Source organism: Benincasa hispida, chromosome 1 (genome assembly GCF_027475165.1).
Source record: "Benincasa hispida cultivar pf3 chromosome 1, pf3_genome.v1.1, whole genome shotgun sequence".
Taxonomy (NCBI): domain Eukaryota; kingdom Viridiplantae; phylum Streptophyta; class Magnoliopsida; order Cucurbitales; family Cucurbitaceae; genus Benincasa; species Benincasa hispida.
Window position 1 is genome coordinate 26,874,546 of NC_143478.1, and position 25,947 is coordinate 26,900,492.

General features: G+C 35.7%; 2 protein-coding genes across 3 annotated transcripts; both read right to left on the minus strand.

The window, feature by feature from the left end:
- Nucleotides 1–16,817: 16,817 nt before the first annotated feature.
- Nucleotides 16,818–20,794, minus strand: LAP3 (Calcium-dependent phosphotriesterase superfamily protein). The gene is made up of 4 exons (XM_039030155.2): nt 19,949–20,794; nt 18,934–19,218; nt 18,126–18,293; nt 16,818–17,252 (listed from the first exon to the last, which is right to left on the minus strand). The coding sequence occupies exons 1-4, from the start codon at nt 20,314–20,316 to the stop codon at nt 16,820–16,822; spliced, it is 1,254 nt and encodes a 417-aa protein (XP_038886083.1). The 5' UTR covers nt 20,317–20,794; the 3' UTR covers nt 16,818–16,819.
- A 673-nt stretch (nt 20,795–21,467) lies between these two features.
- On the minus strand, nt 21,468–24,949 carry LOC120069302 (ENHANCED DISEASE RESISTANCE-like protein (DUF1336)). Of its 2 annotated transcripts, none has more exons than XM_039021025.2 (2): nt 23,884–24,949; nt 21,468–22,490 (listed from the first exon to the last, which is right to left on the minus strand). In XM_039021025.2, the coding sequence occupies exon 2, from the start codon at nt 22,480–22,482 to the stop codon at nt 21,640–21,642; it is 843 nt and encodes a 280-aa protein (XP_038876953.1). In that variant the 5' UTR covers nt 22,483–22,490; nt 23,884–24,949; the 3' UTR covers nt 21,468–21,639. The 2 variants fall into 2 exon arrangements, with proteins under 2 accessions (XP_038876953.1, XP_038876944.1); XM_039021016.2 differs by having other exon boundaries at nt 23,743–24,123.
- Between the last annotated feature and the right edge of the window lie 998 nt (nt 24,950–25,947).

The following is a 25,947-nucleotide window of genomic DNA, read 5'->3' on the forward strand; positions in this document are numbered from 1 at the left end:
CGAGCTTCACTGCCCAATCTTTTCACGAAGGCCTTACCACCTTCTCAAGTATCATCTTAATCTCCCGATTGGACACCTCGGCCTGACCATTCTTCTGCGGATGGTATGCGGTGGCCACTTTGTAGAGAATGTTATATTTACGCAGCAGCTCCTTGACAGTATGTTTGACAAAGTGAGACCCCTTATTACTTATTATGGCATGGGGGTGCCAAAACGAGTGAAAATGTTTTTCTTCAGGAATTGAGAGACTATTGCCGCATTGCTTGCGGCGCATGCTACTGCCTCTACCCACTTGGATACATAGTCGACGACCAGAAAAATATAATTTTTACCATTCGAGGGTGGGAATGGTCCCATGAAGTCGATACCCCATACGTCGAACAACTCAAGCTCCAAGATGATGTTCATCGGCATTGCATGTTTCCATGAAATGTTACCTGTGCGTTGGTATCGATCACACTTCCTGGCGTAGTCAGCTGCATCCTTAAACAATGTTGGCCAAAAGAATCCACTCTGTAAAACCTTGGTTGTGGTGCGTTGTCCTCCAAAGTGCCCACCAATGGTGAATCGTGACATTGCGATAATATACGTTGTTGAGCAACATTTGGTACACATAGTCGCAGAATCTGGTCTGCCCCCTTTTTATATAGATTCGGCTCATCCCAATAATAATATCTACATTCATATTTGAGCTTCCTCTGTTGATGGTAGGTATAATCTTCAGGAAATTGCTCGCAAACCAGATAGTTGACTATGTCTGCATATCACGGTAGTTCTTCAATCTGAAACAGCTACTCATCTGGGAACACTGCACTCACCTTTGACTCATTGTGGTCAACCTTAGGGTTTTTCAATCTAGACAAGTGATCCGCAACTTGGTTCTCCGTCCCCTTTCGATCAATTATTTCTATGTCAAATTTTTTAAGGAGAAGAACCCATCTGATCAACCTCGTCTTTGCATCTTTTTTTGTCATTACTTTATCGCTGAATGATCAGTATGAATGAGTAGCTTTGTTCCTAGAAGATATGCTCTAAATTTTTCCAACGCAAAAATTACCGCAAGTAGCTCTTTCTTTGTGGTGGTATAATTGGTCAGAGCAGGATTTAACGTCTTACTCACATATGCGATGAGATGAAAGGTTATTTTTCTCTGTTGTGCCAAAGCTGCATCGCATACCTGCTTGCATTGCACATTATTTCAAAAGGAAATGTCCAGTCAGGTGCAATTAACACGGGTGCGGTAATCAGTGCATTCTTCAAAATTCTGAATGCGTTGAGGCAATTATCGTCAAAATAAAATTTTCTGTCAGCCTCTAACAATGCACTCAGTGGTTGTGCTATTTTCGAAAAGTCTTTGATAAAGCGTCTGTGGAATCCAGCATGCCCCAAGAAACTTCATACAGCCTTCACGCTTGTTGGAGGTGGAAGTTTCTCAATTGCTTCTATTTTTGCCTTATCCATCTCCAACCCATCCCGAGAAACCTTATGCCCCAACACGATGCCCTTCTTGACCATAAAATGGCATTTTTCTCAGTTAAGAACGAGATTCGTCTCCTTGCATCTTTTTAGTATCTTCTCTAGGTTGGCTAGACAGACTTCATAGGTGTACCCATAGACAGAGAAATCGTCCATGAAGGTTTCAACAGAGTCCTCAAGATAGTCTAAAAAAATGGCCATCATACACCTTTAGAACGTGCTTGGCGCGTTGCAAAGGCCAAATGGCATGCGGCGAAAAGTAAAAGTCCCATATGGGCAGGTGAATATGTCTTGTCCTGATCTTTTGAAGCAATCATAATCTGGTTATACCCGGCATAGTCATTCAGAAAGCAATAAAAGTCATTTGCGGCTAGACGATCTAGCATCTGGTCAATGAACGGTAGAGGGAAATGATCTTTCTTTGTGGCCACATTCAGCTTGCGGTAGTCCATGCAAATTCGCCACCCAGTGATGGTTCTTTGCAGTATTAGTTCATTATTTTTGTTTGGGACTACCGTCATGCCACCCTTTTTAGGCACACACTGCACGAGGCTGACCCACGTGCTATCTACTATCGGATAAATAATGCCCGCATCCAACCATTTAATGATCTTCTTTTTAACGACCTCTTTCATCGCAGGATTAAGTCTACGTTGATGTTTGATCGTTGCTTTATGGTCTTCTTCGAGACGAATTCGGTGCATACAATACCCTAGACTGATTCCTCGAATGTCGGTGAGCGTCCAGCCAATTGCTCGCATATGTTTCCTCAGAATGCTCATCAACGCATTCTTCTGGTCTTCGTTAAGTTCGGAGGAAATAATTACTGGCAGCTTCTCATCCTGCCCTAAAATTACGTACTTTAAGTGGTTCGGCAGGGTTTTTAATTCCATTGTTAGTGGTTCTACTAGGGATGGTTACGTTGTTTTTCTTTCTTCTTTTGTTGTTGGCTCTTCTTCTTGGTTTGCAATCATCTTTTCTTCCTTGCTTGTTTTTGTTATGACCGCATTACAGGCAGCAATGGATGTGCTTGCATTCTCTTCTTCATTCTCTTCGTCAAGATTTTCTTTTTTAGTCAAATTTTGGTCGTCGTCTGAGTCATGCAGGTCTTCTTCATCATGAAACTTCATGGCACGGATTATGTTGAATTTGAGCTTCTGTTCATTGATGCTCAAAGTGATCTCCCTTTTATGCACATCAATCTGAGCACGACCTGTTGATAAAAATAGTCGCCCTAAGATGATGGGCACATCTTCGTCGGCTTCGTAATCTAAGATGATGAAATCAGTAGGTAGGATAAATTTGTCGATGGTGATCAACACGTCCTTCACCTTCCCCTCTGGATGCACTAGAGATCTATCTGCAAGTTGAAGAGTCATGGTCGTGGGCACAAGTTGCCCCACATTCAGCTGCTTAAAGATCGACAAAGGCATCAAATTGATGCTGGCTTTAAGGTCACACAATGCTTGCCCAATGTATAGTCCTCCAATGGAGCAAGGTATAGTAAAGCTCCCAGGATCACTCATCTTCGGTAGAATTATTGATTTCGAGCTTTGCGTTAAAGCCACTATGGCAAACTTACCAGTGTCCCTTTTCTTAGTTACCATATCCTTCAAAATCTTTGTGTAAGTAGGCATCTCTTCAATCGCTTCACTGAATGGAATATTAATATGTAATTGTTTTAACATAGACAGGAAGCATTGGTACTATACCTCGTCATTCTTTTTCTTTTTGAGTCTCTGTGGGAAAGGTGGTAACTGCACTCTCACAGTCCCCTTTTCTGTTGGCTTAAAGGTGGATGCAACTTCTGGCTCTATCGTTTCTTTTTCCCTTTCTTCTTATTGGTTCACCGCAATTTCAGGTTCCAATGCAATGGAAGCATTTCGACTAGGCTCCCTTCTTTCTCCCTCCATAGTTTTTCCACTCCACAATGTCACAACCTGACATTACTCTTTACCTGATCCCCCCGGGTTTCGTGGGAGTTCTATTGAACTCGGTAGAGCCCTCTGCGGTCTGTTCTTTAGCTCACTTGCAATCTAGCCCATCTGTAATTCTAGATTGCAGATAGACGTAGCTTGACTTTGAAGCATAGTTTTGTTTTTCTCTATATACTGCTTCAATAGACTTTCCAGGGAGGAGGATTACGACGGTTGCGAGCTACTGGCTTGATTGCTTGTCTGACCATTATTACGCGGGAAGAATCCAGGTGGCCCTTTTTTCTGCGCCATAGGTTGGAAATTCTGCTACTGATTCTTCCATGCAAAATTGGGGTGGTTTCTCCACTCGAGGTTGTAGGTATTAGTAAATGGAGTATTTTTCACAAAGTAAATAGATTGTGGATTCTGTGGGTATTCTTCCATTGCGTGCCCAACACCGCAAGTCGCACACCTTACGGTGTTTTGACTAATTGCGTTTACTTGCCCATTTTGCGGTGTTGGGCTACTGATCGCAATTCCCTGAATTAAGTTCATCATTGCGGTCATCTGATTCTGTAGTGAAGTAATAGCACCATTACTTGCGTCGTTATCCTTGATTCTCAATCTCTGATCACTCTCTCTCTAATCTTCGTGGTTTTTAGAGATGCGATCCAAGATGTTCTTAGCCTCATCATATGTTTTGTCAAGCAAACCACCAGCAGCTGCCACATTGGCAGCGGTCTGCGAAGCGGGATTTAAACCATGATAAAAGATTTCCATCTAAAGGTAGTTTGGCAATCCATTGTGTGGACAGTTTCTGACCAACCTCTTAAACCTCGCCCAGGCATCGCTGAGCGATTCGTCCATTTCTTGTTCAAAATTCGTGATTAGTTTCCTTCATCTAGCATTCTTAGTAGGTGGAAAATATTTCTTCATAAATTTCTCTACGACCTGTTCCTATGAAGTGATCTCTCCCGGCTCGAGGGAATATGCCCATTTTCTTGCCTGATCACAAAGAGAGAATGGGAACAAAGTTAGTCGAACTACTTCGGCAGAGATGTTTGAGAACACAAAAGTATAGCAGATTTCTATAAAGCTACGGAGGTGGGTGTGCGGGTCCTCGCCATGCCGTCCTTCGAATTGTCCTACAGTCTGGATCATTTGGAGCATCACCAGCTTAATTTCGAATTGGCTTCCGTCAAGAGCAGGCCTCATGATTCCTAGAGGGAAATCATAGAGGTTTGGCGATGCATAGTCCCTAATAGGTCTATTGTGATCATTTGCCAGCAGGATTGGATTCGCCATGACGTTTTTTTTCGTTTGGTGCTCCGTTTTCAGACTGCTCCGCCATATCTTCTTTATCTAACTGTTATTGTTGGCGGTCTCTTAATCGTCGTCTGAACGTCCTCTCAATCTCCGAGTCGTAATTCGCTAGAGATTGAGAGTCTACAAAGAAATCAGAAGAATTACCGTTAGCACACTATTTTGTCGAAGTCCCCGGCAACGGCACCAAAAACTTGATGCGTTATTTTATGATATGGAATTATGGATGAAATGCGGTGATGGAATTGCGTTGAGTAATCAAGTTTTCTTAGTGGAATCCAAGTGTAAACCCCACTGAGTTTCCTGATAAGTCCAGGGTCGAACTCAGGGACTTGAAAAACAGTATGCGGTGGTAATTTCTCGGAAGACTTTGCGGTAACCGGTAACTCAAATAGTTGTTTGGTGTTGTTGGTTGTGGTAATGAAATAAATAAATGCAGCGGATTTGAGAAAAGTTGAATATGTGATAGATGCACTGAGTATGCGGAGGAATGGGTTGAGAAAGTCTTTAACTAGCGTAACCTGGGAATGCGTCAAACTATGCGATCATGCTACACCCATGCACAGCAAGTCATTTTCCAATGCAAATGTGGTGCTCCTAAGTCTAGGATGTATGTGTTGAATGCAAAAGTGTCCATAGAGCTTATCCCTAAGTCTCTACTCCTTTCCTATGCGATGATGCAAGATGCACACAAAGACAAGGTGATTGCATAGAATCATACCCTATTTCTAGGATGCAAGCGATGCGGTAATAAGAAACAATGCTTATTCCTAAGCTCCTATCTCATGATTATGCGTTCTAATCTGACTCTCTCGAGCCTAGATTCTAACCTGAATTTTCCAAGCCTAGATCCTGTCCTTAGACTACCCTCCCGAGTATCTCTAATGAACGAATGAAGCATACATAATACAAGATAAACGCATAGAATGAAGATCCCCAGTTGTGCTAGCTAAATGCTTCTCAACCCATTCAACAGATTTAGCTACTCATGCGTGATAAACAGAGAGTGAACAGATATAGAGAAGTAAATTCCATTTCTATAAATGAGTTTGAATATAAAATAACAATGGAAGGTAAAGGTAGAGAGCCTGGTAGCAATCCCTTGCTGACCGAGGTTTTTACACTAACAATCTCTATTCGGTTCAAAAGATATTCCTGCTTCCACAGGAGCTGACCCTCTCTCTAATCTTGAAGCTTCTGACGCTCTCTCAAGCTTACCGGAACGATCTGTCGACACGACCTCCTTCTCTCGCTTCCACCTTAAAACAAAAGAAAATATAAGAACAAGGCTAAACTATCTAAGGAAAAATTCTCTAACTCTCCGAACTCCTTTTCTAAAGGCTGCCTTCGGTATTTATAGAGCTTCTGGGGTGAAAGGCGACTTCCCTCTTATGATTGCACAGATGGGATGGCTTTAATTATCTGACGGATGCGCCGAATATTTGTCACCGAAAAGCTGAATGTACTTGTTATCGTTAGCGGCTGTAAACTTAATTCGGATTCGACCATCATCAGCTTTATGTCTCATTGTGATTAATTAAGCCTTTCATTCAGATGCGCCCACCAAGTTGCGCCGGCTCTATGCGGCAATCCTTCTTGGCAGAAGTTTGTGAACACAAATCACCGCAAAGCCTTGCGATAATGCTGCGCTCATCTATTGATTTCTTGTGATTGCTCTTTCCGCCTCGTGTCAACGCATATTCTGCATAAAAATATAAAAATCAACTGTTTCTATACGATGAACGCATGCGACTGCAATGTTATAAACTTAATGCTTTTTGGATGCAATCTAACATATTTCATCAATGCAAACCCTCATTGTTTAATGACTTAGCAAAGTAATAACGTGCATTTTTGCCCGTTATCATCAATAAAGTTGAAATTAGGTTGTAATCAAAGATTGAAGAAAGCATGGTTAGCAACAGAAACTCGAAAAGGGCTACTACCCTTACAGCATCGCAATGTTATTCATAGAGCGTCACGATGCTGTTATCCTAGTGCCTGAGGCATTACAATGCTGGGATGAAGCGTTGTGATGTTGTTCATCTCAACCCAGAAAGGCGCGCGTTCGTGAGTCGGTTCACACGGGTGAAGCAGGTTTGATCGATTTTGTTGGTTTCTGGCCCGATTCAGCCCACTTTGGTCCGGTTCAGCCTCATTTGGAGCCTTAGAGAGCTGATTCGGGTCGGGTCGAATGGTCTATATTCAAATTAGAGCTAATTTTAATTATTATTTGTAATAATTAGTTAAATTTTCTTGCTTAGGATGCCAAAGTTGAACCATATCAGTGTTGATTAAATATTTTATGCATGGGATGTATGTTATATTTAAATATGCACCCAGTACATAATCTTCCACTTGTCCTAGATTAAATGTAGCCGGTCTCGTGGAACTATACTCTGCAGGTGACCCCTAAACACTTTAGCTGTGAGGGCGTTCGTAAATGGATCAACACCGCTATGCTCCAAAGCTATCTGTGTGACGATCATGTCCTCTAGATGCACAATCTCTCGAATGAGATGATACTTCCACTCTATGTGCTTCCCTTACTTGTGACTCCTAAACTCTTGGGAATTAGCCATAACACCACTATTATCATGATAAAAGGTGATGGGCTTTGATATGTTTGGAAGCACTTTTACATCAGTCAGGAATTTCCTGAGCCACACAGCTTCCTTAGCAACTTCACAAGCCGCCACATACTCAACCTCTATAGTGGAGTTAACAATGCACCCCTGCTTGGTGCTCCTTCAGAGTATTGCTCCTCCGTTAAGAGTGAACACTGATCCTGTTGTGGATTTCTTTGAATCCTTATTAGTTTGAAAATCAGAGTCTGTGAATTCTGTAAGGATTAAATCCTTAGAACCATACACGAGTATGTAGAATTGTATCAGCAACAACGGAAGCACAAGGATCATCTAAGCACTCAAATTCACTAATTTTGGCAACATATAAAACATGCTCATATAGAAAACAAGTGAGTTTCAAGACATACCTCTTGTAGAACTTCTTCAAAGCTCCTTCTTCAGCTGCTATCTTCTCCAAATCTTGTTGCAGACCACCTCAAGATCTTCCCCACTATTTCTTGTACTTTAGATTGAGTTGTAGGACTCAAAACAAGCTTCAATCAAGGGATGAAGGAGAAAAGCTCACTGCAGCAACCTTGTTGAAGAACTCTTTCTTCAACCCGAATTTTCTCTAAATTTCTCTATAGATTGCATCATAGATTTTCACTCCCATCTCTTCACTATATTATAGATCAACATGCAAAGGGGAGACTTGCATGAGTTGCAGCTCATGCTTGGAGAAAACAAGGCAAAGAAAATGCTTTATGTGTGAGCAACTAAGGAGATGGATAATGGAAAAACAACATTTTCCATTTTGTGTGTTTTGTCTTTTTACTTTTTCAATTTTATCATAAAATCAAAAAATGATTTTATAAAATCTATTTTGATTTTAAAATTGAAAAAATTAATTAATTTCATAAATTAATTATTAAATAAAACTTAATTAATTTAATATCAAATATTAAATTAATTTTAACACAAATCCATCTTTATATATTTAAATCATATTTCAATATATATAAATTCTCCTATTCCGTTTAATCTAATTTAAACGTTTCAAATTAACTTCTCATACTATTCTAGAGCTAGTCCGTTACGAGCTAGTAGGGGGACCTCGCGGACCTACATATCATGGGGTCCAACGATCCGAGATTAATTGGTTAAACTCATTACACCAAGTTAATTTCCATTCGTTAATTAATGGGTCACTCTACTAAAGCCCATAGTTGCACTCTTCTCACTGTAGATATATTATGTCCATATGATTTAACCATAATCAGCAAGTCGACCCTTCATAGGTTGTTCGTAATAACGACTGGGTCAAATATCTGGTTTATCCCCGAGATTATGTCTTATTGCTCAAGTCCCTACTGATCCTCTAATGAAAAACGGGTTTGTGATCCAATCACTAAACCAAACTCTCTCAGCCTAGTGAGAGGGTGGGGCCCCATGTTCAAGTACTTGAGAGAACAACCTTTCTTCCATCCCTAAATCGGGTAGGAGTGAACTCCGTCTTGTACCCTATGTCCCCAGCTATCTATCTGGTCTTACCCCTGAAATGGGAGTCTTATTGAGTCGGCACTGTTGAGCCAACCCTCAACTATGCAAATCTAAGGGCAATCCCAAATAAACAAGAGTTCATAGTTAGCTCAAGATTAAGATCGAGTTACCTAGGTCATCTAGGTGAAATAGTCAGTCTTATACAGTAAACAATGTTATAAAGTAAGAGTGACTTATTTCTTTGTCCTGATCTTATGAAAACTCATTGCATAAGATGCCCCCACTTCTCATGTCATAACATGTACAAATTAGGATCACATCGTATGTAACACTTTACAACCTTTTGTAACAATTACAGAGTAGGCCGCATCCAATGGTGTTACCAGAACAAGGTACCCAACCTCATTCATGTACTATCGATCATTTTGACTATTTACTTGAACCTGATCCACTCTTATGTCTCCACATAAAGTTCAAGCACTCATACAATAGTCATGGGTCTTAGTTTATTAGATTTAGACTTTTATACAATTTATGAAATCAATAACAAGTTTATTGATTATAGAAAATATTTATCATCTTACAAACTGCGAGTTTTCAGGACATAAAACCCAACACTTAACGAAAATCCAGTTATCAAATCTTGGATTAGATTGATATTTACTAACTATCTGCATTGCATAACAGATGTCAGGTCTAGTACATAACATCGTATACATCAGGCTACCAACTGCCGATGCATTAGGGATCCGTCTCATTTCCTCAACTTCTTGAGGTATCTTAGGACACTGTTCCTTAGACAATATAACTCCATACCTGAAAGAAAGTAAACCTCTCTTGGAGTTCTGCATCGAAAACTTGAAAAGCATCTTGTCAATGTATGATATGTGAGATAAAGCTTGCATTTTGTACTTTCGATCTCTAAAGATCTAAATGCCCAGAACAAACTGTGCCTCTCCCAAATCTTTCATTTGGAATTGGATCGCTAGCCAATTCTTATTTTCAGTTAGTAGACCTACATCATTCCTAATGAGTAGAATATCATCTACATACAACACTAAAAAATCTACTGAACTATTGATGACTTTCTTGTATACACAAGGCTCATCAACATTTTGATCAAAGCCATCAGATTTGATCGCAATATCAAATCTTATATTCAAAATTGAGAAGCTTGCTTCAATCCATAAATGGTCCGATTAAGCTTGCAAACCTTTTGTTGTTGGCTTGGGGTTATGAATCCCTCAAGTTGCTCCATATAAATGGTCTCCTTAAGATTGTCCTTCAGAAAGGCAGTCTTGATATCCATTTGCCAAAACTCATAGTCATATTATGAAGCAATGGACAGGAGGATCTGAATAGACTTCAACATGGCAACCGGTGAGAAAGTCTCCTCATAGTCGACTCCCTCAACTTGGGTATAACCTTTCGCCACAAATCTAACCTTAAAGGTTTACACCTTTCCATCAGCACCCTATTTTCTCTCATAGATCCACTTGCGACCTATAAGTTTTACCCCATCAGGTTTATCTATAAGATCCCAAACAAAATTTAAGTATATAGACTCCATTTCAAGATCCATAGCTTTGATCCACTCATCTTTGTCAACATCCTCCATTACCTTTTTGTAAGACAATAAATTCTCAATATCTCCATCAGCTATGACAACTAGGTTTCTATTAAACCAATATAACGAACAGGTGGATTGGCAACCTGTTGGGATCGGTGTCCTAAATCTCTCTTATATTCTCGCAGTTTGTAAACATTATATAAATAAATTGTTATTTTATGAGCATATACTCAATCCAATAAACTAAGATCCTAGGTTATTTTATGTAATTTAAACATGTATGTAGAATACAAGTGGATCATGTTTAAATGATAACCTAAACGGTTTGTAGTAGATGGATAATGCTAGGTACCTTATCCTGGTGACACCACCGATACGACCTACTTTGTAGATGTTACAAGTACTGTAAAGTGCTACAAATGATCTAATCCTAATCATTCATGTGGAGACATGTGAGCGGGGATATCCTATACAAAGAGTTTATATAAGATAGGACCATGAAATGATTAGTCTCATTATATAACACCGTTAATAATAAATACTTACATTTTACCAGGATGACCATAGGTGACATGACCTGAATCCTGAGTGAGTTGTAACTCCTGCCTATGAAGATGATCCTTTGATTTGTATGGGTGAGAGTGGCCAGATCATGACTCAATATATCTACCATTTTGGGGATTCGTTCTATTGGGGAGCTGGGAATAGAGCTGTAAAAGATGGAATTCACTTCTTCCTTGATGCCGGGGTAAGTAGATAAATTTCTCCATTAAGGGTTGATTCCGGGGCTTGAATAATGTGGTCAAACCCTCTCTTGGTCCGAGAGGGATTTGATCATAGTTGGATTATGACTTATTATTCATTAGAGGGATCAGTGGTACTTAAGAAGTTAAATGTAACTATAGGGGCAAAACAATAACTATACTTACGAGCAATTTGTGAAGGGTCATTGCGTTGTTGACTTGTTATATTCAATGAACACAGAAATATATCTGTAGTGCAAAGAGTGCAGCTATGGGTCTCTAGTGGAGTGATCGACAGTCAATGGATGTTGGGTAATTTAATTAAAGAGTTTAGTTAATTATCCAAGTACCATTGGAGCTTCAATCTACAAGTTGATTAAGTCCCATCTGTAGTTCAAGATGAATTTAATGAGAATCAATTTTGGATTAATTTGAATTGAATTGCTTGTAAGTATAGCTGGGCCAAAATTACCATTTTACCCCTGTAGTTACATGTAACTCCTTAAGTACTACCAATCTCTTTAGTGAGCAATAATTCATAGTTCAACTATGACCAAACCCCTCTCAGACCAAGAAAAGGTGTGGTGCCACATTGTTCAAGCCCCAGAATCATCCCTTTAGGGAGCAATTTATCTACTTACCAGACGTTAGGGAAAGAGTGAATTCCGTCTTGTGTAACTGTGTTCCCAGCCCCCTAATCAGACAAATCCCCAAAATGGTAGGCTTATTGAGTCAGCAATCTGGCCACTCTCACCCATAGAAATCAAAAGATCGCCTTCATAGGCAGGAGTTCACAAATCATTTAGGATTCAGGTCATGTCATCTAAGGTCATCTTGGTGAAATGTAAGTCTCTATTACGAACGATATTATATAATGAAACTATTCATTTCGTAGTTCGGTCTTATACAAAATCCTTTGTATAGAACACCCCCACTCATATGTCTTTATATCAATGATCAGGATTAGATCATTTGTAGCACTTTACAACAATTATAACATCTACAAAGCGAACCGTATTCTTAGTGTCACCAGGATAAGGTACTCAGCCTTATCCATCTACTATAGACCATTTAGGTTATCACTTAAACATGATCCACCTGTATGTCTTTACATGCATGTTTAAGCTATAGATGATAACCTTGGATGTTAATTTATTGGTTTGTGGGTTAATGCTACTAAATATCTAATAAAATATCTCATATTTTATTGTTTGTACACTATAATTACAAACTATAAGACCTACGAGATTTAGGGTATCAACCCCAATAGTACTCGCCTCTCGTTTCCTTGGGGTAACCTACAAATAGGCATACTTTTGAATGAGATTCCAACTTCTTAGCACATATGTCGGACATCCCCAAATCCTGAAGTGGTGTAAACTACCTTTATGACCTCTCCAAAGCTCAAAAGGTGTTTCGAAACACTTTCTGATGGAACACTATTTAAAATATAAACTGCAGTCTTCACCGCATGTCCCTAAAATGAATGAAAAGGTTGAGCATAAATCATCACATACAGAATCATGTCCAACAAGGTTCTATTTCTCCTTTTTGACACACCATTTTGTTGAGGTGTACCAGAGGCTGAGAGTTGGGATGTTATGCTATGTTCTATCATATAGTCCTAGAACCTTAGGTCCATATACTCTCCACCATGATCAAATCAATTTTTTTTTTAATTTTTTTTTTTTACCTAACAAGTTTTCAACTTGAGTCTTATATTCCTTGAACTTTTCAAGAGCTTCAGACTTATGTTGCATTAGGGAAAGATACTTATACCTTGAATAATTATCTATGAATGAGATGAAATATTCATGTCCTCATCTTACTTTTACATTCATCGGATGATAAAGATCTGAATGTATAAGCTCTAAGGACTTTTTGGCTCTATAACCTTTTCTAGAAAAATGTCGTTCTGTCATTTTGCCTTCAAGGCATGACTCACATACAGGTAAATAGTTTTCTTCTAAACCATTAGAAGTGCACTTTTAACCAATCTCTCAATCCTTTTGAGATTACTGTGACCTAACTTTAGATGTCAAAGGTGGGCTTTTTCTTTAGGAGAAATTCTTGGTCTTTTAGTAGTTGTTGTCGTTCTGAACATTTTAGTATTTAGGACAACATTTGTAACTAATGGCCTTAGTACATACAAGTTACTTTCCATTGAAGTAAACCCAATCTCTATTGCATTCTTGAAAATAAACACTTTATTTTCAGAAAAGGAAAGAGAATACTTCCGTTCAATCAAACAAGAAACGAAGATTAAATTCCTCTTAATATTAGGAACAACATATACGTCATCTAATAACATATATCGATTCGTGTTCAAAATTAACTTGAGTCTTCCTACGGTGGTAGCTGAAACGACCTCTCCAGTACCAACTCGAAGACTCATCTCTCAAGCTTCCAGTGGCCTCCAGGAACTAATTCCCTAAGAGGAAGAACAAACATAACTAGTGACCTCTGAATCAATTATCCAGGTAGAATCATCATTCTCCATTAAACACATTTCCAAAACAAGCAAATCATATTTACCATTGTTGGAATTCTTCATTTTACGGAGAACAGCGGGATCAACTTTAATCCCCTTACCATAAACTCCATCTTTTATCTATGAGGTCAAATCACTTTGATAAACTTCACTAGAGTTGGCAACATTTGCCTCTCCTATTTGTCCCTTGCCATTCAATAAGAACTGGAGTTCATTTAGGGAGCTGACATTACTGGTTTCATAAAAAACAATCCTATTCTACTTGAACTGTGAAGATTCTCGCCCAAACAATTCTTGCAATGATTGCATGATCTGATGTGTAGTGACCATGCTTTCATATCTTTTGGCTAAGACATCAGATATGCTTGTCAAAATATAAACTTGGGCCTTATGATTAGCCTTTGTCTACCTTTCATATACATCACAAACATTTTGTTTTACATAAAGGGCTGGAATTAGAGGACATTCCTCAGTTAAGACAAATTTAGGTAGTCAACCATGAAAATAGTTTCAAGTAATTTTTTCATGTTGTATAATTATCTTTGTTCAACTTTATAGAGGCTAACATTGAAAGAACTTACTTGACATCGAAATAAAACAAATTGACCTACATTAGATTTCAGCATAACTCTTATAAATTCAATTAAGTTATGTAAATTTAGTGAACCCTTTTACATCTAATTTTATAATGATGCTTAAGTGATATAGGATAAATGCCACCAAAGGGAGGTCAGTCACCCCTTCACCGAACTAAGACACTTTCAACTAATTATTACACTAGAATAACTCTTATTTATATAATAATCGGTCACCATTGATTTGGTTAAGAAATTATTAACTTGTTTAATAATTTCTCATAAGTGTGACCCTCCATTTTAGATCCTAGAGTTTCGACCCAATGAGCTAACAGAAGGGAAAAACCAATTGGGTTAAAAACTAAAGCGATCCTATTCATTTCTGAAGTCCATGCTGATATTGACCTAATGCATAAATCATCTGAAGAGGGATACTCTCAGGGTGCTTCGAGACCATGCAAATAGATCTCACAATGCAAACCAATAAAGGAGATTGTAGGACATATTGACACACATCCTTCTCCACTTACTATAGATACTTTCTTTATTCACCTTGATATTGACCCATGCCAACACCATCCGAAGGAGGACGATCCCAAGACGTCTCAAGGCCGAGCATGAGTCTCACGTTGTGAACTTTAAAGGAGAATGTGAGTGGAAAAAGTAGCATATCATATACATATATTTCCTCCCACTAAGTATTTCGACACGTAGGGTTTATTACTTAGGTAAATTCGGCTAATAAATTTATCTAAGTACATTGTTAAATTGATCCAATATAATTCTTATTAGATAGTTTAACAATATATGTTTACAATGTATTAAACTCTTTCATAAATGTAATCATGTATTGCATGCTTGTAAAATATTTTTCTAATTTACCTTCTAGGTTGGTTCTCAGGTAGGGGTATTTCGTTTCTGTCAGCTTAAAAGTCCCAGCCTTAGGCAGAACCTTCCTTAGACAAAAGCCCCTTATAGACAATCATTTTATAAATTTAATCTTTTATTATTTTCAATTTAATCCTATTAAAAAAAATAAAAGATTAACCTAATTCTAATTATATTAGAAATATCTTTAAAATAAGTTTAAGTGAATTAGTTTTACATCATTTAAAATTAATTTAGATTTATATTTGCATGCAACTCTTAATTATAGATTTTAATCTAATTCATTAAACTTATAACAATTATAAAATAATGAAACATTAAAACCTATAATCATGCATCTAATGACATTACTTTACATATAATATTTATATATACTAAATAATGTCATGCTCAATACAATTCATATTTATCATATAATATAACACTTATGTTATTCACCAATGAAAATGAAATATATCCATCATTCAATCATATAGTATAACATTCACACTATAGTATGATGCATGAATATGCTTAATGATACATACTATTATATAATATAACATTTATGTTAAATATGATGCATGTTAAATGTTTATCTTAAGGTGGAATTTTTAAAACTATATGCCATACATTATGCAATATGTAAATTTAATTATACTTCACATGTAAAATTAAATAAATAGCAAAATTAGACCAAATTTTGGCACCATAAAAATTAATTAAATCAATATAATCATATTATATTAATTTAATTAATTAAAAACACAAATAATACATATAATTTGAAAAAAAAACAAATAAAACTGCTGCCAAAACTACTCACAGGCTCGAACGCACGACCTCCAATTGTTTGGAACGTGCGCATCTGATGTTCGTGAAGGACATTGTATCGTGACAAACAGAAGATTCTTTTTCCTTATATGTTAGCAGGATTTTGCAGATTTCGTGGCACGCTATCTTTCTCCTTGTAGAGTTGATTTATTCTTTCTTTTAATATCTTCAAAGCTGTTCAATTTTAGGGTTGGTCATTTTGAAGATTCTTTAAAGTTGGTTGTCTTGTGCATTTTCTCTCGAACCACAAGTGTATCAATCTTTCATCGTAGAAGATTGTATTGTTGTAGATCTAAAGACTTAATTACTCTAGATCGTAGTAGTTTATTCTTCAACAATTTGGAAAGGATTCTCAAATTTAGGGGGAGCCTAAGTTCATCAAATTGAGTGTCTTCATTTAAATGTAGAAAGAAAAACGTCTTGGTAAGAGGGAGTCTCACATTTATAGGGAGCCTAAGTGATTCATTTACTAATATTCTTATACTTAAGGGAAACGTAAGCACGTTGAAGGCGAGGGGATCTCACACTTAGGGGAACCTAAGTGATTGTTCTCTAAGTTGGGCTATTTGAGTGTCACTGTAATTGTTGTTTATTTACAGATAAATACATTGTTGTAATTGCTTGACTTTATGTTAGTAAATACATCTTTCTATAGGGCACACTGCTCCCAAAACGCAGGTAGTATTGTACCGAACTGGGTTACCAAACTCTGTGCTCTATTATGACTTTAGTTTTATGTGTTTATCTATGATGTTTCTAGAAATGCTGTAACTTCGTGTGTAACAAGTTTTATCGTGTGTTAGATAATATTTATTTCAAAACATCAAACAACTCCAACGAAGGGGAAAAAAACCATATGTATAGTACTTCAATAAAATACTAACAACAAAAACACAAAAGAAAATGATTTCCAAGTCACATTTCATCAAACTAATTAAATCAAACATAGGGGTAAAATTACTTGAGTGTTACATTATTATTCTTTATTTGTAAAGGGTAAGTCAATGTAGCAATATGGTTATGAGCCACAGTTCCAATCCAAAGCTTCCCTTTCACTTCTCTAACTTCACTCATAAGCTTCATAACTTCACCCTTTTGATCTTCAAGAACTTCTAAAATGTCTCCATTTTCACTAAAAAGTGAGATGACAGTGTACATTTTCATCCCCATTAGCCTAGCCAAGAAACTCATTCTGAATGGTAACCTAAAATAAATGCTTCTTATCCATGGATTGTGAGTTAAAACTTCTTGTGCTTTAGTTCTACAACAATCTATGGCTACCCAATATTCATTTCTTTCATTTCTTCTTACATTGTCTGGAAACCCTGGAAGATTGGCTACCACCTCAACTTTTCCATTTCTTGCACCCTCTAGCCACAGCTTCATCAATCTGTAAAGTATAATAATCACATTCTTTTAGTTTTCACATAAGGTTCAAAATATAACGTCTATTTTCGTTCTTGTACTTTTAACTTTCGTTGTATTTTTGTTTTCGCTATATCCTTATACTTCAATATCGTTACGCTTTTTGGCCCTAGAATATTTTTGTTTTAATCCAAGCACAAATTCAACACAAATTTATATTTGATAGTTTTTGTTTTTGTTTTTGGATTTTTTTAAAATGTCACTGCACATACAATTATTTTCATTGTGTATAGATTTTGTGTTAGAATATAGCCAAGATAGTCACCTTTTGAATTCTCTTTGAATTACAAGAGAATGGTCAAAATTTCAATGTTGATGTCTCAATTTTACGAAAATATCGATTAATAGAAATATTGATAAAATGTTGATGTTGATGGATATAGTTTTATATTAATTGTAAAAATAAAAAATAAAAAAAAGTTTAATTAATAAATAAACATTATTTTACGCCTTTTAAATTAGATAAAATGTTTATTGGATATATTATATTCACGATAGTGACATTTTGTTGTTTATTTTTTATATTTCATGAAATTTTTATACGAAATAATGACAATATGAATTCACCAAACATGTTGAAGTTGAGCACTAGGAAAATAGAAATATCAAGATGTTAATGAAAATTTAATACTACGAGTACAAAGACTAAAATGAATAAAAGTTGAAAATACAACGATACGACTAATTAATGGAATATTAAAAATTATAGGACCAAAATAAACCAAAAGTAAAAGGCACAAAGTTATGTTGTGGTGTGAGAGAATGAGTATTTAATTTCTCAAAGAACTTGTAATATATGACTTTGCATGTTCAATATACATAAGTTGATTTAAAATACCTGCAATTGGTAGTTTCTGTATAGAGAAGGAAGCTATGGTCTTTAGACAATTGCACCCCATTTGGAAAGGCCAAACCATTCAACACAACATGAGTTGTTTTGGTTGAAGGATCATATCTAAGAAGCCTACCTGAAGCTTCTCCTTCCAACAATATGAAGAAATGATCCCTAAACCAACAATAAATTAAACGTGATCATCATCATCAGTTACCGTTAATTAATTAATTGAAAAGAAAATGATATTATCTTTTGTTCCTATAATCAACCTAAAAGCTCAAGTTGATCAATTACGGTTGTAAATTTGATTACATCAATACTTAAGTAATATTGATATAATCAAGAACGTTAAATTACAAAATTGGTCCCTATGGTTTGAAGAAAATTAAAATTTAATCTTCTATGATTTGAAAGGCATTAGAATTTAGCCATTATAGTTTGATAAAACCTCATAAATAGTACTCTCTATGGTTTGATAAACTTTTCATAAATAGTCCCTATCAAAGAGAGTTTTATCAAACTATAAAGATAACCTCTTAAATCACCAATTAACTCAAAAGTTTAAATAATAGATGAAGACAAATTTAATATCATATCATGATCTAACATAACCTATAATCAATTTTACAATTAACTAATTTAAGATCTATGTTACACCTATCATATCATGTTAAATCACTAGTCAACAACTAAAAGATGATTAAGTTGAAGAAGGATTACGATCGGAAATTTGATTATATCAATATTTTTAGGAGTAAAACCCAAAAGGGATTTGAATTGGTATAAATTTGATGAGTAAATATACACTTACACTCTATTATATCTCTTGCTAGTGTCAGTGAAGAAGATGGAGCCATTGTTGTGGATATCAAGATCATTAGCAAAGAGAATGGGAGTTCCTTCAACATGAGTGGCTAAGGGAGTGGCAATTCCTCCTTGAGGGCCAACCACAAGTAGCCCATAATATGCATCAGCAATGTACAAATTCCCACTTTCTTTCTCAAATCTTAGGCCAAGGGGCCTTCCACATTTCTTCTCATTTTTCCATTGTTTTGCTGTGGTTGAATCAACCCCTTGAGCACATACCTTCTCTGACCTGATTTTCAATTGCATCATCAAAAGTTTTAATTTTTTTTTTTTTTTTTTTAAATCCTAGACTTTCAATTTGCACGTCTAATTGCGATACGTGTTGCAATTCTTCCTTAAAAAGATTTTCATTAAAAGAACCGTCGATGTATATTTAATGAGTATAAATGTATGTTTGAGAGTGATTTTAAAATTGTTAAAATCAATTTTGTTATGTTTAATATCACTTTGAAATATAGCTTTTTATTTGATTTTACACTTTTAAAGAAAATTTATTATATCATCAAAATTAGTTTTGAATGATTAAAAACATGTTTTAAAGTCATTTTGAAAAATGACAAAAAATTTAGTATCACTCCCAAACATGCTCTAATATGTTTTTGTAAAAAACGACATTGTAACTAGACAAAAATATATGCCTTGAATTTATTTTTTTTCAATTTTCGACGTTGTACATTAATAGGTTAGTTTTGTTGAATTAGAGTTTTCAAATAATTTATTACTTTTTACTGGATTTAAGGGTGATTCTAGTACAAAATTAATAAACATTGCAACAAAATTTTAAAGTTTAGGAGGATTCAATTTGATAAAATTGAAAGTGAGTGATTTTTTTAAATTAAAAAAGTGGCATAAATGACAAAATATTGGTAATTTCTTAACAAAAATGGAATATATGATCAAATTTAATTTTAGAATTTAAAATAAAAACTATTTTTCAAGCCAAAGGACTAAAAATTTACCAATTTGTTGTGACAATTGCAAAGGTCTCCCACCCAACTTCCTCCCCCATCCATCTAACAATGCGGCCATCAGCAAGCCCAGTATAAGGCCCACGGCCCAATGCATCAAACTCCAAGGACTCAGGCCCAAAAACCTCATCTTCAAATTCCAAATTTCCAAGGCCCAAACGACTCTCGTTATCCTTGGGCCAACGGCCCATAACCTGACTGTAAGGTGCAATGTCATGCGTCACAGGCCTGAAATCATGGCCTCCAACAGGGCCCATCTCAAATGGGTCCATTACTACAAAGCCCAGGCCCAAAACTAGCAAGAAAAGCACTGGATGCTGAAATAAAGATTCTTCCTTCACTACTCCTTTTTTCTCCATTTGGAAAAATAAAAACGTTCTAGAGAGAGAAAGAAGAGAGAGAGGAAAGCACTTAGAATCAGAAAAGTTTTAGAGAGAGAGAGGGGAAGGGGGCAAAAGCACTTGGGTTGTGTGGGATTCTCAAATTGAGGAGTTGAAATAGTTGCTAATTTGTGAAAGGTTGGAGGGGGGGCATGCCCTAATTGTGTGGAAGGGTTTTAGGGTTGAAATTAGGTTAGTTTTGGTTGTAAAGTGCATGTTTTATGTATTATTTCTTATTGTTGGGTGGTAGCATACCATTTTCTTTCTTAGATTTTCATATGTTTGCCTTCATTTTGTTCAACATTCAAATTTTTGTTTTCATGCAAGTTGCATTGCAATCCGTACTTCTTTAAAGTTTGATAACAATGTAAAATGAAAATGAAGATCCGAACTTATAACACTTTACAATGATATATGTCTTAATCAGTTGCATTTAAATTCCTCAATTGGGTGATAGTTTATTTGTAATGAATTTGTTAATAAGAACATGATTGTTTTACCAATTTCTTTGTCAAAGGTTTACAAATCTAATAAGTATTTATTTTAGGTTTTAAAAATTGGCCCGAGTTCTGTCAATGGGAAAAAAATCTAACAAATTACACTTAGGTCTTTAAGATTTAGACCAATTTTTGGTCTTCAAGAGTAAACTGGTTTTAATTTAATTTTTGAAGTTTAGCTCATAAGAAATAAATTTGAATAGTGGCTAAAGTTAACTACTAGTTGACTAACAAAAAGTAATGACTTAATAATGTAAAATGTGGTAAAATTATTTAACATATATGACTTCTTCTCTATTCCCTTCTCCAAAGAATGCTATTTCCCACCCAAATGTTTCAAAAGTTGATTTAGATCATTTTTGTTTCAACTTCTCTATTCGTTTCGCCTAAAAAAAATGCTCATTGTCCCACCAAAACTGTTCCAAATATAATAGAGAGAGAGAGAGCTAATTCTTGGAACTAGCATAATTTGAATATTTTACATGGTCACTATGTGATTTAAATCTATTCTCCCACGATCTAATACTTCGTATAATAGCATTTTCCTATTATCTCTACTTTTCATACACTCTTTGATTTGAAATTGGGTAAGCTATAGAGGGTCGTTTTATTACTTTACGAATTCGTTCTAGCTTGATTGAAAAACAAATTCATACATAAAACACAATAATGAAAAATGATCCGAACATTAAGTATTAAATAACACATTAAGCCTCAAATTTATCAATTATTCTTACATATTTTCCTCTCAATGACAATGTTTATCCTACATTCAATTACTCGAACGAGGAATGGTAGAAATACCTTAGCGAATTGATTTCCACAGCCTTGTAGCCATAGAAGATTGCCTAGTGGTTGTAGCATCATTCTCCAAGGAATTAGATGGCTCCATTGGCATGGCTGAAGAAGGGTTCAGTTCAGAGAACCTAAAACACCCCAAAAGTCTTTCAGGAAGCTCATGCTTTGTTTTTCCTTCAATAAGAAAGGCTACATCAGCTGTCAAGTTTGTGAAGTAACCAAACGCCAGATGAAACATGGCCTTCGCCATGATATTTGATCCCACGTCGATGTCAACTTCGAAAAAGTTGTCCCCTACGATGTGTTTACACGAAAGAACATGACCGACCACACAAATCGCTTGCTCTCCGACAGCCTTTTTGACAATCCAAGGGCCTTCAACAACATCAGCAATCAGTTTAAGCCTTGAGTTTCTAAATTTGTCATCACCTTTCAGGAACTGGTCGATTAAAGAGCCTTTGGGAAGGGGCTCTGTGGATGCAAAATATGAAACGAGATTGTAGTTCTCTTTGCTTGGAAGTTGTAGATTAAATGCCCAGACAAAAGGCCTTGGACCTGTAGGAAATGAATCCTTAATCGCTTTCTGGATACGGCTGTTTGGGTGGTTCAAGATCTCTCCAATCTTTGCAGAGCTTCTTATCCAGTCGAAACCAAGAGGTTTTAGAAGCGATTCGCCTGCAGGAACTTTTGCCTTGGTTGAAAAGTACTCAGGACCTCTCACAAGGAACTTGTCTCCATGTGGAGAACTCCAACAATTTGTGTAATTACCGTTTGCACCACGAAGTGGAATAGTCCCTCCTGATCTCACTCTTTCAATCCATTCAAGCTCATCTTCACCAATATTTGCCATAAGTCATCCTGCAAACAATAGTATACATGTGTACTTACTCTTCAAATTAGAGAAGTACAAAATTATTTAAAGAAAAAACGCAAAGAATTTTGGCTAAATTACAAAATTATCCTTCAACTTTACCATTTATTTAAAAAGTATCATATTCTTTAAAAAATTGCAATATTACCCCTTCGCCTTTTGTTAATCCGTCAAAACTATCAGTAGAAATCCATTCAATCAATGACCAAAAATTGGGACCAAGAACGATGTGGTAACGACCAGAAATGATGTGAGGGTATCCAAGCCTCAATTTTGCATTTCTAGGTTACTGTCAGACGGTCTCTGGTTCCAACTTTCTTCATGAATGTCAAATGCAAGTATAGTTTTAACACATTTATGAAAAGTTAAAAGGGTAATATTGCAACTTTTGAAACAATAAAGTATTTCTAAACCAAAAGGCAAAGTTCAGTAATTTAGCCAAGAATTTATGGAAAGAGTACTTTTGTTGAAAAAACTATAGAAAAAAGGAAAAGAATTAACTATGATGAAAGGATGGTATAAGGACACTTTCCAAAAGTTCCAATATATATCTGGAAAGGGAAAATTCTAACCGATAGTAATCCCTCACAGCTACAACATAAAAACGTAAGAGTCTCAGCCTTATTTCTTGTAAAACCTCTAAACTACAATTCATCCATGTTTCTAGTCAGATCTGCAAGAACGACATTATGCATGTGGAGTAAAGGAGGATTTTCATAATTAATACGAAGAAGAATTTTGTTTGAAAAGATTTCTTAGCCATATGAAATAATATTGACTTGCCATGAAAAACAGAAAATAATACTTCATGAAAACTAAAATCCTCAATTGATCTGATGGCTTATGATGTCTTTTTGAACTTCATCAAATCCCTTAACATCGTTGCAAATTTCAAAAAAAGAATCCTCAATCATACCTCAAGTGATCTTTCAATCACCAAAAGCTTTATATAAACAAGAATAAGAACAGAGTTATAAATGGAACATAAAACAACTATTTCTGTTTCATGCATTCAAGCAGCTAAAGGTCATTCTTACTTCTAAGCCAACTCAGTTGATAATCTACACAATTTCACCACTATTCACAAATTCACAGAACAAGGAAAAGCCTGATCAATCCAAAACTCAATCACTACAAAACAACTAAATCAATATCCACTCAACTTCATCTCCTCACTGCTGAAACTCAGTTGAATCGTAAGAAATGCTAGGCCAATTAAACCGAACAGCAAATCCATACCTACGAGCATGCAATCGGAGAAACGAGAGAAAGGAACCTCAATCGCGAACCACAGAGCAGAGATTCCAACAATGGCAGCACTCAGGAAACCCTAAATAGAGAGAAAGAAAGTTCAAAAGCGAAAGAGATTTCAAATTCTACCTTGTTCCTTTGTAAGGACAATCTTCTCGAAATTTCCACACGTTATTTTCATTGAAATGCTTGGAGATTGAAGAAGAAAAAGAGCTGATGGAACCAGTGAAGGGGGACGTTTCTTCACTTTCAGAGCGTTGGGGAGATTCAAGGAAGCTTTAGGACTTTGGTGGAAGTTGGTTGCCGCACAATAAAGAAAGCATCTGAACAACTGTTGCCGCCATCGAAGGCTCTACTAAAGATGAAAGTTCAAACGTCAAAAATATTAAATTGGCTTTTATTAAAAACCGTTCCCACTTACAACATAACTTTATTGATAGATGTCGTTAGGCTTAACATGAATACACCCATGATAATATGGTAATACATGAGAAGGGAGAATCAAACTACCTTCGAAATTGATAATATAAGTATTATGTTAATTGAATTATGTTCATTTTGACTTTTGGACAGGTAACTTTTACCTACTGACAAATTGAGCAAATCATCTAATAAAAGACAATATCATTGACCAAAAAATTAAAGAATTATATAGAAGAAAAAGCTCGAGAATAGATTTTGCCCTATTTTTAACTTAAGAATTTTATCCTTTTGCTTGTGTCATCATAATACTAAATTACCCTTAAGTTTTTTTCGCTCTCTTCCTCTTCTCGATCTTCTCTCTCTTTTTTAATCCGATTTTTTACAACAAGACCTTCTATATTGTTGGGTTTTCATTCATTTTCTCTTCTTTCATGAGTTTTCGATTTTCTCTTTCTCCTCGGTAGGTTTTCACCAAATAGGGGTTGTCGAGATAAGTTTGTGTTATAGCTTGTAGATGGGTGATTTCGTCTGAATGGGTTCATCGAATATGTGGATTTTTTTTCGGAGAGAGAGACTGAGGAGACCAAGATCGGGAATGAGAGAGAGTGAGAGAGAAAAACTAATAGAGAGAGAAAGCAAGAGTGACAGAGCAGATCGAGATCAAGTGTAAGAGAGAGCGCGAGAGTACAATGGTGAAGGCATAGGAGAGTGATAGAGCATATAGAGATCGAGAGTGATAGAGGAGATTAAGATCGAAAGCAAGAATGACAAAAAGATAGAGCGAGAGCAACCTTAGTCTCAATTTATGTGTCCTGTTTGGATGATTTTATCTTGATGACAAAAATCTTAAAATTTAAAAAGTATATCAAATATCATTTTCACCCAAAATTTTAGGTTATCGTACGATTTTTCCCTTTCGAAAAGCTTATAGAAAAATTTAATAAAAAGAAGTATGAAGAAAGAAAAAAGCTCTCCCCTATTAAATTTGTGTTGTCACGTCGATACCTTGACATTTCCACCTGTCTAGTTGAGAAAATGAGCAAACTGTTAATTTCATGGAGATGCAATAAATATATCAATGTAGATGCATATATTTAAATAATAAAAATCTAAGGTAGGTTGAGATATAAATTTAGTTTGAAATTTGATACTTTCTTTCATTTAATTCTTAGATTATAAAAGATTCAAGCTATTTGGAGGTTGGTATGAGGAACAAAGGGTTTATGGCAATTGTTTGTGTTTATTGTTTCTCATTTAAGAAAATAAAGTGTTATCAAAATTGCGTAGAAATTTTAAAAACAAAAAAGCAAGATGGTGATTGTCATAACTAAATTGATTTTTGGTTTTTTATTTTTTAAAATTAAGTTAAAAAAACATTATTTTCATTTTAAGTTTTTTTGCATTGTTGTCCATTTTTTTAGTGATGTTTTTAATATTGAAACTAAAATTTAAAAAATGGAAGAGAAGTACTTTTTTTTGTTTTGTTTTTGGAAGAATATGATTATGAATTCAAATGGTCCTTTCGAAAAGATGAAAATTGTAAAATAGAAAAACAGTTTAAAAAAAATGATAAACTAGAAAGTTTAATGTTTGTTTGATAGCCATTTGATTTTTGACACTACTTCTACTTAGTGAAATTCCACGATAACAAGCATATTTTTCAAAAATAAAAAGCTAAAAACTAAATTTGATACACGATATGTTGTTTTTAGTTTTTTTTTTTTTTTTTTTTTTTTTTTTTTGAAGTTTAGGGCACCAAATAAGCTCCGT